The sequence below is a fragment of the Oncorhynchus tshawytscha genome, linkage group LG09 (genome assembly GCF_018296145.1).
Source record: "Oncorhynchus tshawytscha isolate Ot180627B linkage group LG09, Otsh_v2.0, whole genome shotgun sequence".
Classification (NCBI taxonomy): domain Eukaryota; kingdom Metazoa; phylum Chordata; class Actinopteri; order Salmoniformes; family Salmonidae; genus Oncorhynchus; species Oncorhynchus tshawytscha.
In genome coordinates this window covers 27,187,787-27,201,435 of record NC_056437.1, presented here as the reverse complement: position 1 = coordinate 27,201,435, position 13,649 = coordinate 27,187,787, and the positions used below count along the sequence as shown (strand labels likewise).

Here is a 13,649-nt window from a genome sequence, read left to right as displayed (position 1 = left end):
GTACTTGCACATGTGACAAAAGAAAAACTTGAAATAATAACCTATCCTTGCAGTCAACGGAAAAGCTTTAATTAGGGTTTTTCATTTTTTATAAAGTCCACACAACACTAAGTGTATAAAACATTAGGTACACCTTACTAATACGGAGTTGCACACCCTCTTTCACCTTCAGAACAGGCTCAATTTGGCAGGGTATGGACTCTACTAGGCATCGAAAGCGTTCCACAGGGATGCTGGCCCATGTAATGATGCTGGCCCACTAATGCTTCCCACAGTTGTGTCAAGTTGGCTGGATGTTCTTTGGGTGGTGGACCATTCTTGATACACAGGAAACTGTTGAGCATGAAAAAACCCAGCAGCGTTGCAGTTCTTGACACTAAAACCGGTGCACCTACCATACCCTGTTCAAAAGGCACTTAAATATTTTGTCTTGCCCATTCACCCTCAATGGCACACACAATCCATGTCTCAATTGTCTCAAGGCTTAAAATCCTTCTTTAACCAGTCTCCTCCCCTTCATCGACACTGATTGAACTGGATACAAGAGGTGACATCAATAATGAATCATAGCTTTCAGCTGGATTCACCTGGTCAGTCTGTCATCGAAAGAGCAGTAGGGCTAGGAATTGCCAGGGACCTCACGATACGACATTATCACAGTACTTATGTGCCGGTACAATATATATTGCGATTCTATACTGCGATTTTATTGCGAATTGACGTAACAAACATATTGCTCAGTATGTGTCTGCTGCAGACATACAAGAAAGCATGAGAAAACAAGTTTTGATCAGTCAGGTAAATAAAAGTGCTGAAAACCTATTGGCTCACTATTTAAAAAGAAGCTGGAGAACAAGCTATAGGATGAAAAATACTGTTTTTACTCAGGTACAGCAGACTAGCGCTAGCAAACGCTACCTACAGTACTTACATATATCATTAACTCCACTTCAAAAAGATATGATAATATTTTCAGGATGGTAAAACAGTGTGAACATCAATGACTAAAACCAGATATAAAGTATGAAGAAACGATAATGGAGCAATTTATTGGAGCCCCCTCTGACTTTGCTATAATGTTTTAGTCACTCAAACATAACACGGCACAAGCCATTGCAAAATTTGTGGAATTGCAGGAAATTAGCTTTTAAAATAAAAAAATAAGTCTCTCTGCACCATGGCAAAATGTGTAAAATTGCAGCTTTAAAACAGCAACATTATGTCTCAGCAACCAAGAGGGTCTCTAAAATGTATGGTCGGAGACTGTCATTGGCCATGCCCACTACCCCCCCCCCCACACTAACTTTACCACCGCTACTAAATAAATCTTAGGGGACTCACTGTGGACTTGTTTGCACCACCAGATGGGTGTTGTTAGGCCTATGACTTATGATAAATCAGTATATCATAGGGGGGGACGGGGACGGGGGACTCTTATTTGAGACCAATCCCATGTACCTCAACAATGAACACTCTTCAAGTGACCCCCAGTTATCACCAAGACTGAATAAGTGACATATCCCCTACTCAGCACTTCATCTCTCTTTACAATGGCAGTTTCTGTTTTCAAGATAAAAAGCTTGACATTGGTGAATTGGGCTACGGAATGGAATCTTGGTGGGTCAAACAATGCAAATACTGTTCCAGTCATTTGGTCCTATACCAAGAGGCAGTGGTACTCATGGAGAATGTCCAAGAGCTGACGTTTGGAATTAGCACAGTGGTACTTTGGTGAAATACTGAGGTTAGCCTTCAGTAGCCTAAGTAAGATCAACTCCAACAGTGCAAAAGGCATCAACCAAGTTTCTGTAAACACAAGGGCAAACACACTGGTCAGCATACATTTTTTGCTTCCTTGAGACCTGCAAAGGCAGCACTCTCGCTTTATATGTAGAGTAAAATATCATATGGCAGTGGTTTTGGTGGAGAGAAACCAGGAAGGAAAAGAGACAGGACCATGGCATGGATAATAAACGCAGAGCACGACAACATTGACAAAAACATGGTTATAACGTATGCTACAAGTTCATCTTGTGTATAATAAGGAATCACTAAGGGCTTCCATTGTTTACTTATGCTTATTTAGCACGTGGTTTGGGTGTGGTTATAGACTGTGCTGCAAACATCAGATCATATTTTTCTAATGATTGAAACATTTATTCCTACCTACATAAGGACTCTAAATGATTCCTGATCTTGACTCCATAGGCTATCCACCATCAGTGCTCTGTGGATTTGGACTGACTTTATGAAGCATAGGATAGAAGGTGCATGAGTCACAGGTGGGGCGGCAGGTAGCCTAGTGGTTAGAATATTGGACTACTAACCGAAAGGTTGCAAGATCGAATGACTGAGCTGACAAGGTAAAAATCTGTCATTCTGCCCCTGAACAAGGCAGTTAACCCGCTGTTCCAAGGCCATCATTGAAAATAAGAATTTGTTCTCAAATGACTTGCCTAGTTAAATAAAGGTAAACATGCACAAGTCAGCATGGGATGAGTCATACCAGAGTTCAGAGTTAATTTACAATGTAGCTTTAGGTTGTCTATCAGGTCATGTTTTTGACATCTTAAATAGGTTGCATAAAGAATATTCTGCTGTCACAGCCCACTGCCATCCACTCATTTCTTATCAAGAAAAGTTCAATGTTAGGCTGATAAATTGGTTGAAATTGTGTTCTCGTAATTCAGCTGCAATTCAGCAAATTATGAACGTGTGGTTGAAGTGCATTCACACATGTATTTTTACAGTAATCCATCAAAACAACAGATGGAGGGGGGGGTCAGATGGGTTTAATTTGGAGAGGGCCAGCCCTCTCCCCTTTTCACACCACTGCTCAGTGTGCATCTTTCAAATTGGCTAGAGTAGATTCTTTCCATCTGTCAGGCTCTGCTTCACCATATCTAATCAGATTATCTAGTGGTCAAGTGAAAGCATCAGGCAGGCTTTGTTTTTGGAAACAATTGCCCAACAATGAGGTTCCTCTCCTACAAACAGTGGGTAGGCTGTCTCGTGAGCCACAAACAGCCTATAAAGTAAAACATTAAAAAGGGGAGAAAGAGAGAAGCTTACCCTTGATTGCATTGATTACACTGTTGCCATCTTTGATGACATCTTTGAGAAATTTGCTTGTTCTTTCCAATTCTAATTCATAGCATTTTAGTCTTTCTCTAAAATCCGGACTATCTCCATAGCAGTCGCTGAACTCAAGCGGAGGATGCCCCATTACTTGTTTGTAAAATGCTGTGCAGCTGCCTAGATGATAGAATGAGAAGTCTTCGCATTAAAACAACATATTGCAGAACATTGTTGATCAATTTTCCAAGTTGAGATTTGGTTAGCCCGCTCCTCAAAAAACGAATGCGTCGAACCGGACCCGTGAAACTCAGTAATTCTTGATGAGAGATTCTTGATGCATTCATTCATCAAATAAACAATGTTAGGTGATTTTTGTTACAAAGTATCTTCGAGTATATCTGGGTCCCGTTTCTTACATCTCATAAATGTATTTTTCCTTTGGATACTTTTTCCTTTTTGCGGGGGTTAAAATAGTGACTTGCGAAAAGCGGGTTGGCCAAGCACATCCTCCTTTCACACCCATAGTAGAATTCTTAAAGGGACAGCTACACAAAATATTTTCCATATGCACGATTTTGATTATATAAAATTGTAGATATGTTAATACATTGTGATATTTGACTGCCTTTGTCTATTAATTTGTGCTTACTTCGTGTCAATTTGACAAGGCAAGACAATATACGTTTGTGTTCTCTGAACCACTTCAACCATAATAATGCCCAATGCCCATGCGCTTGAATTATCAAATGTTCCATAATTTGCGAATATACTGTGTTCATAAATGGTCAAAATAAACGACTGGGAAAAATCCAACTGGTAATTAGTAACTAGTGGGATTCTCCTCTATCATCTCTGAGCTCCAACTTCTCCCACATGCTGACCTCCCCTAATAAGGATATTACCTCCATAAGAGCATTTTCCACAGTTAAATGCAACAACAAAACATTATTTATAAAACGCAATCTATTAATATAGATTTTGAACATATAATTTGTTTAAAAGCATGATAGCTGTACCTTTAGTGTATCGTTGACGAAGCTTGTTGGCCATTAGCCAATCAGCATTTCTCAACAAGTTCAAAGCAAGTAAATGCATACAACTGGTATTTATGAGTTCACAACTAGTAATTACCAATTTGTTATGAATGCAGCATTATTATTTATTGCTGCTGTAAACACATTTTCTATAAAAATGTCTATACACATCAGCATATACATATATATATATTTATATTCCAGACTCTGACATTGCTTGTTCAAATTTTTCTACATTTCTAAATTCCTTTATTTTCTTTTTTGGGATTTGCGTGTGTAGTATTGTTAGGTATTACTGCACTGTTGGAGATAAGAACATAAGCAGTTCGCTACACTCACGATAACATTTGCAAAATGTATGTACACAACCAAATAAAATGTTATTTGATATTGGGCAGATTCGATTATGCTAAGCCGCTAGACACCGGTCTATGGCCCGGGATTTAAACAGGCAAAGGCGGTGAGGTAGGAGTACCCTTCTCAAATCGAACAGTAATCTGCACTGCTTGGTCATGTTGTCAACAAGGCAGCATAGCATCATCCAGAAACATACAACATATCTTTCCATCAAATATGTTTGAATTTTCGAAATAAACTGAACAAAAATATAAATGCAACATGCAACAATTTGTAAGATTTAAAAATTGTATTTGTTTATTTAACTTTAATTTAGCTAGGCAAGTCAGTTATGAACAAATTATTATTTACAATGACGGCCAAATCCGGATGACACAGGGCCAATTGTTCGCCGCCCTATTGGCCAACCAGATGTGATACAGCCTGGAATCAAACCAGGGACTGTAGTGATGCCTCTTGCACTGAGATGCAGTGACTTACACCGCTGCGTCACTCGGAAGCCAATTTATGGTTACAGTTCATATAAGGAAATCAGTCAATTGAAATTAATTCAATAGCCCTATTCTATAGATTTCACATGACTGGGCAGGGATGCAGCCATGGGTGGGCCTAGGAGGGCATATGCCCACCCACTTAGCAGACAGCCCCACCCACTGGGGAGTCAGGCCCAGCCAATCAGAATGAGTTTTTCCCAACAAAATGACTTTATTACAGACAGAAATACTTCTTATCAAAAGCAATCACTTTTGCATGTGAAAACACAGAATCTTACTCATTATTCTATGTAATACCAGCAACAGTGTGTGAAAACCTTGTGAAGACTTACAGAAAACGTTTGACCTCTGTCATTGAGAACAAAGGGTATATAACAATGTATTGAGATAAACTTTTGTTATTGACCAAATAGTTATTTTCCACCATTATTTGCAAATAAATTCATTAAAAATCCTACAATGTGATTTTCTGGATTTTTTTTTCTCATTTTGTCATAGTTGAAGTGTACCTATGAAGTGTACCTAAGTGTACCTATTATATTAAGTAGCATTGTTTTAAGGGGCTAGTGATATATTTTACATCAATTTCTATCAATTCCCATTATTAAAGTGGCTGGAGTTGAGTCAGTGTGTTGGCAGCAGCCACTCAATGTTAGTGGTGGCTGTTTAACAGTCTGATGGCCTTGAGATAGAAGCTGTTTTTCAGTCTCTCGGTCCCTGCTTTGATGCACCTGTACTGACCTCGCCTTCTGGATGATAACGGGGTGAACAGGCAGTGGCTCGGGTGGTTGTTGTCCTTGATGATCTTTATGGCCTTCCTGTGACATCGGGTGGTGTAGGTGTCCTGAAGGGCAGGTAGTTTGCCCCCGGTGATGCGTTGTGCAGACCTCACTACCCTCTGGAGAGCCTTACGGTTGTGGGCGGAGCAGTTGCCGTACCAGGCGGTGATACAGCCCGACAGGATGCTTTCGATTGTGCATCTGTAGAAGTTTGTGAGTGCTTTTGGTGACAAGCCGAATTTCTTCAGCTTCCTGAGGTTGAAGAGGCGCTGTCTGTGTGGGTGGACCAATTCAGTTTGTCCGTGATGTGTACGCCAAGGAACTTAAAACTTACTACCCTCTCCAATACTGTCCCATCGATGTGGATAGGGGGTGCTCCCTCTGCTGTTTCCTGAAGTCCACAATCATCTACTTTGTTTTGTTGACGTTGAGTGTGAGGTTATTTTCCTGACACCACACGCGGAGGGCCCTCACCTCCTCCCTGTAGGCCGTCTCGTCGTTGTTGGTAATCAAGCCTACCATTGTAGTGTTGTCCGCAAACTTGATGATTGAGTTGGAGGCGTGCATGGCCACGCAGTTGTGAGTGAACAGGGAGTACAGGAGAGGGCTCAGAACACACCCTTGTGGGGCCCCAGTGTTGAGGATCAGCGGGGTGGAGATGTTGTTATCTACCTTCACCACCTGGGGGGCGGCCCGTCAGGAAGCCCAGTACCCAGTTGCACAGGGCGGGGTCGAGACCCAGGGTCTCGAGCTTGATGACGAGTTTTGAGGGCACTATGGTGTTAAATGCTGAGCTGTCAATCAATCTGAGATACTTTCGGATGATTTGAAAATGATATGCGAAAAATGCTAATATTGGTCCCATGACTTGAATGGGATTTGTGCCACAAATGCTAAAAAGTTAGCATGTGGAAACTTTCCAACTGATATTTACGATTTCACAACTGGTAAATACCACCTTCCCACCTGGTTAAAACGCAGCATTAGGCACTTGACATCCTGGTCGAAACATTTGGATGACGTTTCATATCCGTGTGGACAGAGAAAATGGCGGAAGTGGAGGAGACAAGTAAACTTATGGTAAGATGAAAGCACATAACGTAACTATTCGTGTTCATATATACCACATTTACATAGTATACATGAATGTTTTTGTAGGCGTGGTGTTAATATTAAATACAGATGAGGGAATGTCAACATTGGTGTTGAAGTTGGTTAGCACTACACAACCAACACTCCATGGAAAGGAAAACGCTTACAGTAACATTGTTGTATGTTCAGTAAAGTCACCGTCCATGCAAAAGTTCTCAATGGCTTCCAAAACCTGGAGAGAGAATCGATTAGTTCTTTAACTAGCCATGTAAACAATGACTCGTTGCGGAACGAAGCAAGAGGGAGAACAGTAGCTATCTAACGTTACTGTATTATGTCTGTTTAGCCAAGCTAGCTCTCCACCATGCATGTACCAACAGCAGCACCCAAACCAAATATTGTAATATGACCGCATTGAATTATCATATAGAAACTAACTTTATAGCTAAGCTGAAATAGAATAATCGGTTGTCATTATTGAGAGACAAATTTATTTGTACCTGTGTTTCTTATTTCCAGTTTGCAGGTCTGTCAGATGTGTCCATTTCAGGGGACATTCCTGTTGAGGGGGAGATCAATGTCCCTGTTGGAACACCGATTCAGGACAAAGAATACTCCACACTGGATGAACCTGTCAAAGATACCATAGTAAGATTTCCCTCTTTGTGTACATACTTGAATCTTTAAAGGCCTAGTGCAGTCAAAAATGTGTCCCCCCCTGTGTTTTATATCAAATTGTACAACAGCTGATGAAGCGAACACTGTAAAAGTGTGAAAGATTTATATCAGTTTTATTGCCTGATAGTTGCTGGTTGAAAATATAATCTACACAGGATCTTCTAATCAGCAGGTTTGCATGGATGGGAGTTTTGGCTTTCTATGGTGACATCACCATGTGAAAAATTGGTTAATTAAGTAATAAAACATGAGAACCAGAGGATTATTGTGTAATAAATCCCTGTTAGGGCCTTACTGCTTTTATAAAACGTTTGCCAACATTTAAAAAGATTAACGTCATGTTTTCATTTAAAAAAAAGTTATTTAAATAACCTTTTCGGCCGCCTTTCCTTCCAGTTCTCGGCTGCCAATGACTGGAACAAACTGCAAAAATCACTGAAGCTGGAGATCCTTATCTCCCTCACTAGCTTTAAGCACCAGCTGTCAGAGCAGCTCACAGTTCACTGCACCTGTACATAGCTCATCTGTAAATAGCCCATCCAACTACCACATCCCCATACTGTTATTATTATTATTTTTTTTGCTCCTTTGCACCCCAGTATCTCTACTTGCACACATCTTCTGCACATTTATCACTCCAGTGTTTAATTGCTATATTGTAATTATTTCGCCACTATGGCCTATTTATTGCCTTACCTTCCTTATCCTACCTCATTTGCACACATTGTATATAGACTTTTTCTATTGTACTATTGACTTTTGTTTATTCTATGTGTAACTCTGTGCTGTTATTTGTGTCGCACTGTTATGCTTTATCTTGGCCAGGTCGCAGTTGTAAATGAGAACTTGTTCTCAACTAGCCTACCTGGTTAAATAAAGGTGAAATAAAATAAATGAGTAAATTTGATTAGTTTGATTTTATCCTTCCACCAGACGATATAGTCGGGGGCAAAGGCCAGTTGTTAGTTGTGAAGTTGCTAACCAAACAGGCTGGTCATGAATTATTTTGGGATGTTTTGACCCAATCGTTCATTCTATTCATCCCATGATTCTATGCTAAACAAATCATTGGCATGTAGCTAGCTAGCATAGGTTCAATGATGATGAGAGACAAGAACTTCAGTAAATAATGTTTTCATAAATATTGTATAAATGGGTAACAAGAACTTCATCAAATAATGATTTGTTAAATAATGTGTGCAATAACCAGCAGATTGTCAAGTCAATAATATAACATTAAAGTTAATTATGAAGGCTAGCTAGGAAAATTCTGTTACTCCTCCTTTGCTTAGCAGCAAACTACACACAATCGGATCAAGCAACTGAAATAACAGCAAGCTATGTGCATTTTCTTTGGAAAAATCCATTATAATGATCCAGATAAATTAATTATCTTGTCTCAGAGAAGCTGCCAGTCTCGTCACAGTCATGCATGGCATGGTGGAGACGGCAAAAATAAACTGCAACATGTTGCATAGGTCAGATGGGCACACAGCGAGGCTTACATTAACCTCCGCTGTACCAAACCAAATGCTAGGCAAGAAGCATGCGGAAATAATGTCTTGACCTTTTTTTTCCAGGGGAGATTAAGTTTATGAATGCTTGGTTGGTCTGCGGGACAGCGGATGCCCATTGTTACTTCAATTTGAATTAAGGCATCTTGCGGGATTTATCGTGAATAACTGCCTGCTATCAACCAATCAGCATCCAGGATTTGAACAACCTGTTTTATAATTAAGTAATAATGCCTGACAAGCTGGTATTTGGCAAACCGTGATAATATATCCTCCAAACACCAGCTAAGAGGGCATTATCACTTATAATACGTTGGGTTACCAACGTATTCAAATAATGATTGACATATTTTCTTTTCAAAACTATTCATACTATTTCATCCTTCCACAAGATATTGTCCCGACACAAATCTAGGGTTGCTACCCAAGCAGGCTGGTCATTCGTTCTATCAATTCGGTTGCCAGAGACGCGACCCAGTTGTTCATTGTTTTTGTTCTGTATCTATGGACGTGACCCAGTAATTATTTCTAAATGTTCCATTGTCATACTGGCTGGCAACATTCTTATCCCATGCTTACTAGCTAGCCAACTCCAGCTAGCAAACAGTCACTTCAAAAAGTGCATCAAGAATAACAGAAAAATAGCTGCATTTGCATATGTTTAAGGTGTTTTCTAGTAACATTTATTTGGATACATCCATAACAATGAGCTAATGAGGTGTGATTTCGCCTGACATAGACATTGTGCTTTCTCATCAGGACACTGTTGTTTAAAGGAGCTAGCCAACAACACAGCTAACACAATCACTTCAAACTGAAGCTGGGAAGACTGCAAACTAGCTGCACTTTGTTTCTTTTTACCTTTTTTTACATTTCTTTGTATATATCCATAAAATTATGCCAGCTGATTCATGATTTCTACTCCCGACACGTTCATTACTATGGGACAGCAGGAGATGGAATTTGAATATTGAAACAATGTGAAATGTCAGAGAGACAGACTACAAGGTTTATACAAATCACTGTTGAAAACAAGATGTTAGTCTACAAGACGTGAGATAATGTCTAGATGTTTTTTATAGTGCTTAAGTTTATTAAGTGCCTGGCTGGGCTGATGAGACAGTGGATTGTGCTGTCAGATGGAACAGAGTAAATCAACATTTTAACATCAGATTTAGCTGGTGGTAACTTGAGGAATAGACACCAGCTGGTATGTACTTTTAACCAATCAGCATTCAGGATTAGACCCATCTGGTGGAAAATAGACCAATAACAAAGAGAGTTCCAAACCTCTCTGCCAATAACGGCTAGTTTTCAGTTTTCCCCTCCCACTCAGACCACTATTATTCTGGCTTGAGAAATAGTTTTTTGTTAAAAAGCTATTTTTGCCTATTTGAAATCTATTACAGTAAAGGTACCTTTTACCCTGAAATTATTTGATAGTGATATAAAAATGTATGCATTTAATGACACCTTTAATTTGGCCCTTCCCTGATACATAGCACTTCTAAAATCTCCCTCATGTCTCATTTACAGTTGCGAGATCTGAAAGCAGTGGGGAAAAAGTTTGTTCATGTGATGTATCCCAAGAAGAGTTCAGCGCTACTGAGAGACTGTGAGTACTGTGTACTTTGAAAGATGAATTCATCTTTTAAACTATTCCAACACAATGATCAAATGGTGTTATATGATATGACAAAGCTGTATCTAACTTGGTAATATATTTAACCAATGTGTACAAGGATAACAGTATAATGATATGAAAAACATTTATATTAAATTACATTTGTAGTAGTACCTAGGAAAATGTGGCAAACAAAATGTGCCAGGTGTTTTAATATTATTTTAGCTCTCTCCAATACTACCTAGGAAAATGTGACGATGCTAAATGTGTTTGATGTTTTAGTAGGAATATTGTGTTTACTTCGTCTTCTTTTCCAGGGGACTTGTGGGGACCATTATTGCTCTGCGTGACACTGGCTCTGTGAGTATTCACGTTTCAATGTAGTAGCAGAATATAACTGCTAACACTCTTTGAGAATGAAGGATGACTAGAGAAGGATGAGCTATGGATGGATAATCTTCCCTCCTGCTTTTTTAGGATGCTGCAAGGGGGTTCAGTTAACAGTAAGGAGGACGGAGGGCCCCAGTTTGCAGAGGTGTTTGTGATCATCTGGTTTGGATCTGTCATCATCACACTGAACTCGAAGCTGTTAGGAGGCACCATGTACGTGTCTGTCATTTCCAACTGTCCAACTTTATAGCTGGCTTCCAATCATTATAGTGAAATATATTGACATGAGAGCATTTAAACATGCATACAGTGGGGCTAAAAAGTATTTAGTCAGCCACCAATTGTGCAAGTTCTCCCACTTAAAAAGATGAGAGGCCTGTAATTTTCATCATAGGTACACTTCAACTATGACAGACAAAATGAGAAAAATAAACTTGATAAACTTGTTATTGACGAAATACTTGTTTTCCACCATAATTTGCAAATAAATTCATTAAAAATCCTACAATGTGATTTTCTGGATTTTTTTTCTTCTCATTTTGTCTGTAAAATAAACTTTTATTTTACTAGGCAAGTCAGTTAAGAACAAATTCTTATTTTCAATGGCGGCCTAGGAACAGTGGGTTAACTGCCTGTTCAGGAGCAGAACGACAGATTTGTACCTTGTCAGCTCAGGGATTTGAACTTGCAACCTTTCGATTACTAGTCCAACACTCTAACCACTAGGCTACCCTGAAACCTTGTTTATAAATGCCTGTTTTCCCCCCCTCTCTAGATCTTTTTTCCAGAGCCTATGTGTGCTAGGCTACTGCATCATGCCTCTGACCGTGGCAATGGTCGTCTGTAGGCTAGTGCTGCTGGGTGGGTCTTGGAGGTTCAGCTTTATCGTCCGACTAATTGTGGTCACAGCATCATTCAGTTGGTCCACGTTTGGTAAGGAAGGTCCTTTTCATAAGGAGACAATTATATTTGTTTAAATTTAGTTGGCTATATTTATTGGTGCAAACACACCTCTACAAACACATTGACTGTTTGCAGTCATACTGACTTCCAGTAGGTGGAGCTGTTGCATAAAGATTCACCTTCTAATGTTCCTCATAACATTAGTACTACATTTGAATATATTACTACTGTCTAATCTTATCATAAAACAAGTCACTGATAACTCATGAGTGTATGTATGTATATGATTTCCCCCCAGCCTCTACAGCTTTCTTAGCAGATTACCAGCCTCCCAATCGCAAAGCTTTGGTGGTGTATCCTGTCTTCCTTTTTTACTTCGTCATTGGATGGATGATTCTCACCGTCTGACTTATCTCTAAACTGAACTTATCCCAATCCTTTTGGAATAGAAGGATACAAATCAACACCTTGCCATTTGTGAAAGTTTAGTGGAGTGTTGGGAGTACTTTGGATGGAAAACATTGTATGTTTCTTTGGAGCAACAAGGAAAATGGTGAGATATTAACCATAGTGCACAATGCTTTGCCTCTCTTTTTTTTGTGGGTCTATTATTGCTAAGCATAGCTAAGAAATACAGTGGAGTACAATGGATAAAAGTGTCAGTGAGTCCTTATAAGGATGTCAGAAAAGCCTATCTGCTTGATTTAACAAGCTCCGTGTCTCACATGAAGAGATGACTTATCTCAATTGTTTCCTGCCTTGTAAATTATCTTACAATACCAACTAAGGTTCCTACACTAAGCACATTCCCCACTGTAATGTTAATAATTCATCATAACATGTAGACTAGCAGGAATAAAGGGGACCATGTGATCTATATTGTATGTGTCATGGTCTATTGCCATTTACTTATGAATATGTGAGGCCAGTATGTATACAGTACACTGCCTCACTACATCCTACTGCATATGCCCTATCACTCAAACATTGCTTGGAAACAGGTTTCTGTTTTATTTAGGAATAAGTAAAACATCTTCAAGTAGTATTATCTTATTCGGAAGGTAGGATTTGATTATCCACGGATAGTGGCAGTGTTGCTCGATTTTGATATGAGCAACCTAAAAAGTATGTAGGTGGCTGTAGTTTACATTTTCACATTTTTACTTTCACAAGGTTGTGAAAATATATACATTTCCAGTTCTCTCAATATTTGAATGTCATTCTATTAAAACAAAAATGCTGTGAAAAACAATGGCAGCCTCAAACCTGACTCGTTTCTATAATTGTGTTTTTATTTCAATTGTGTAATATGGTACAAAATCAGGGATTCCTGTCTTAAAGACATTGATGGAATCAGAAGCTAAATGGGGAATGGGGAAATCAGAGTCCTTGGTATACAAATTTCTTCTGTCACTAGCGATATAGCTCCAATATTATGCGAGAACTCTGGACTACACCAGCAGCAGTTAAACTGAAAAGTATATTTTGATAGCCTGTCAGAAGCCTCTGATTGTTATGGGTTAGTTTGCCAGCATATGTGTAGCTCTTGCCTGTTGACTCAAGGCATGTGCGTGAAGAGAAATCATTTATTGGGAGTATAACCTCCCCAAATACCTGCCTTGAAACCTCTTAAGTGTGCATTCTGTTTAAATAAATTCCCTCTGGAGATTTTTTCTTCTGAAAATCATAGCACTTTCAAAACTCCA

At 39.3% G+C, this 13,649-nt stretch overlaps 2 protein-coding genes across 3 annotated transcripts in view; one reads left to right on the top strand and one right to left on the bottom strand.

Annotated features, from left to right (window-relative positions):
- LOC112257671 (oligophrenin-1) overlaps window positions 1-3,574 on the bottom strand; it is a 49,816-nt gene extending 46,242 nt beyond the window's left edge. For both annotated transcript variants that reach the window (XM_024431428.2, XM_024431429.2), the window contains exons 1-2: window positions 3,495-3,574; window positions 3,073-3,255 (exon numbers count right to left, since the gene is read on the bottom strand). In XM_024431428.2, the coding sequence (XP_024287196.1) occupies window positions 3,073-3,255; window positions 3,495-3,501 (190 nt within the window). In that variant the 5' untranslated portion in view covers window positions 3,502-3,574. The remainder of the gene's footprint in view (window positions 1-3,072; window positions 3,256-3,494) is intronic.
- A 3,159-nt stretch (window positions 3,575-6,733) lies between these two features.
- Window positions 6,734-13,213, top strand: LOC112257670 (protein YIPF6). The gene is made up of 7 exons (XM_024431427.1): window positions 6,734-6,822; window positions 7,354-7,482; window positions 10,563-10,641; window positions 10,968-11,010; window positions 11,128-11,253; window positions 11,816-11,973; window positions 12,242-13,213. The coding sequence occupies exons 1-7, from the start codon at window positions 6,790-6,792 to the stop codon at window positions 12,349-12,351; spliced, it is 678 nt and encodes a 225-aa protein (XP_024287195.1). The 5' UTR covers window positions 6,734-6,789; the 3' UTR covers window positions 12,352-13,213.
- The last annotated feature ends 436 nt before the right edge of the window (window positions 13,214-13,649 follow it).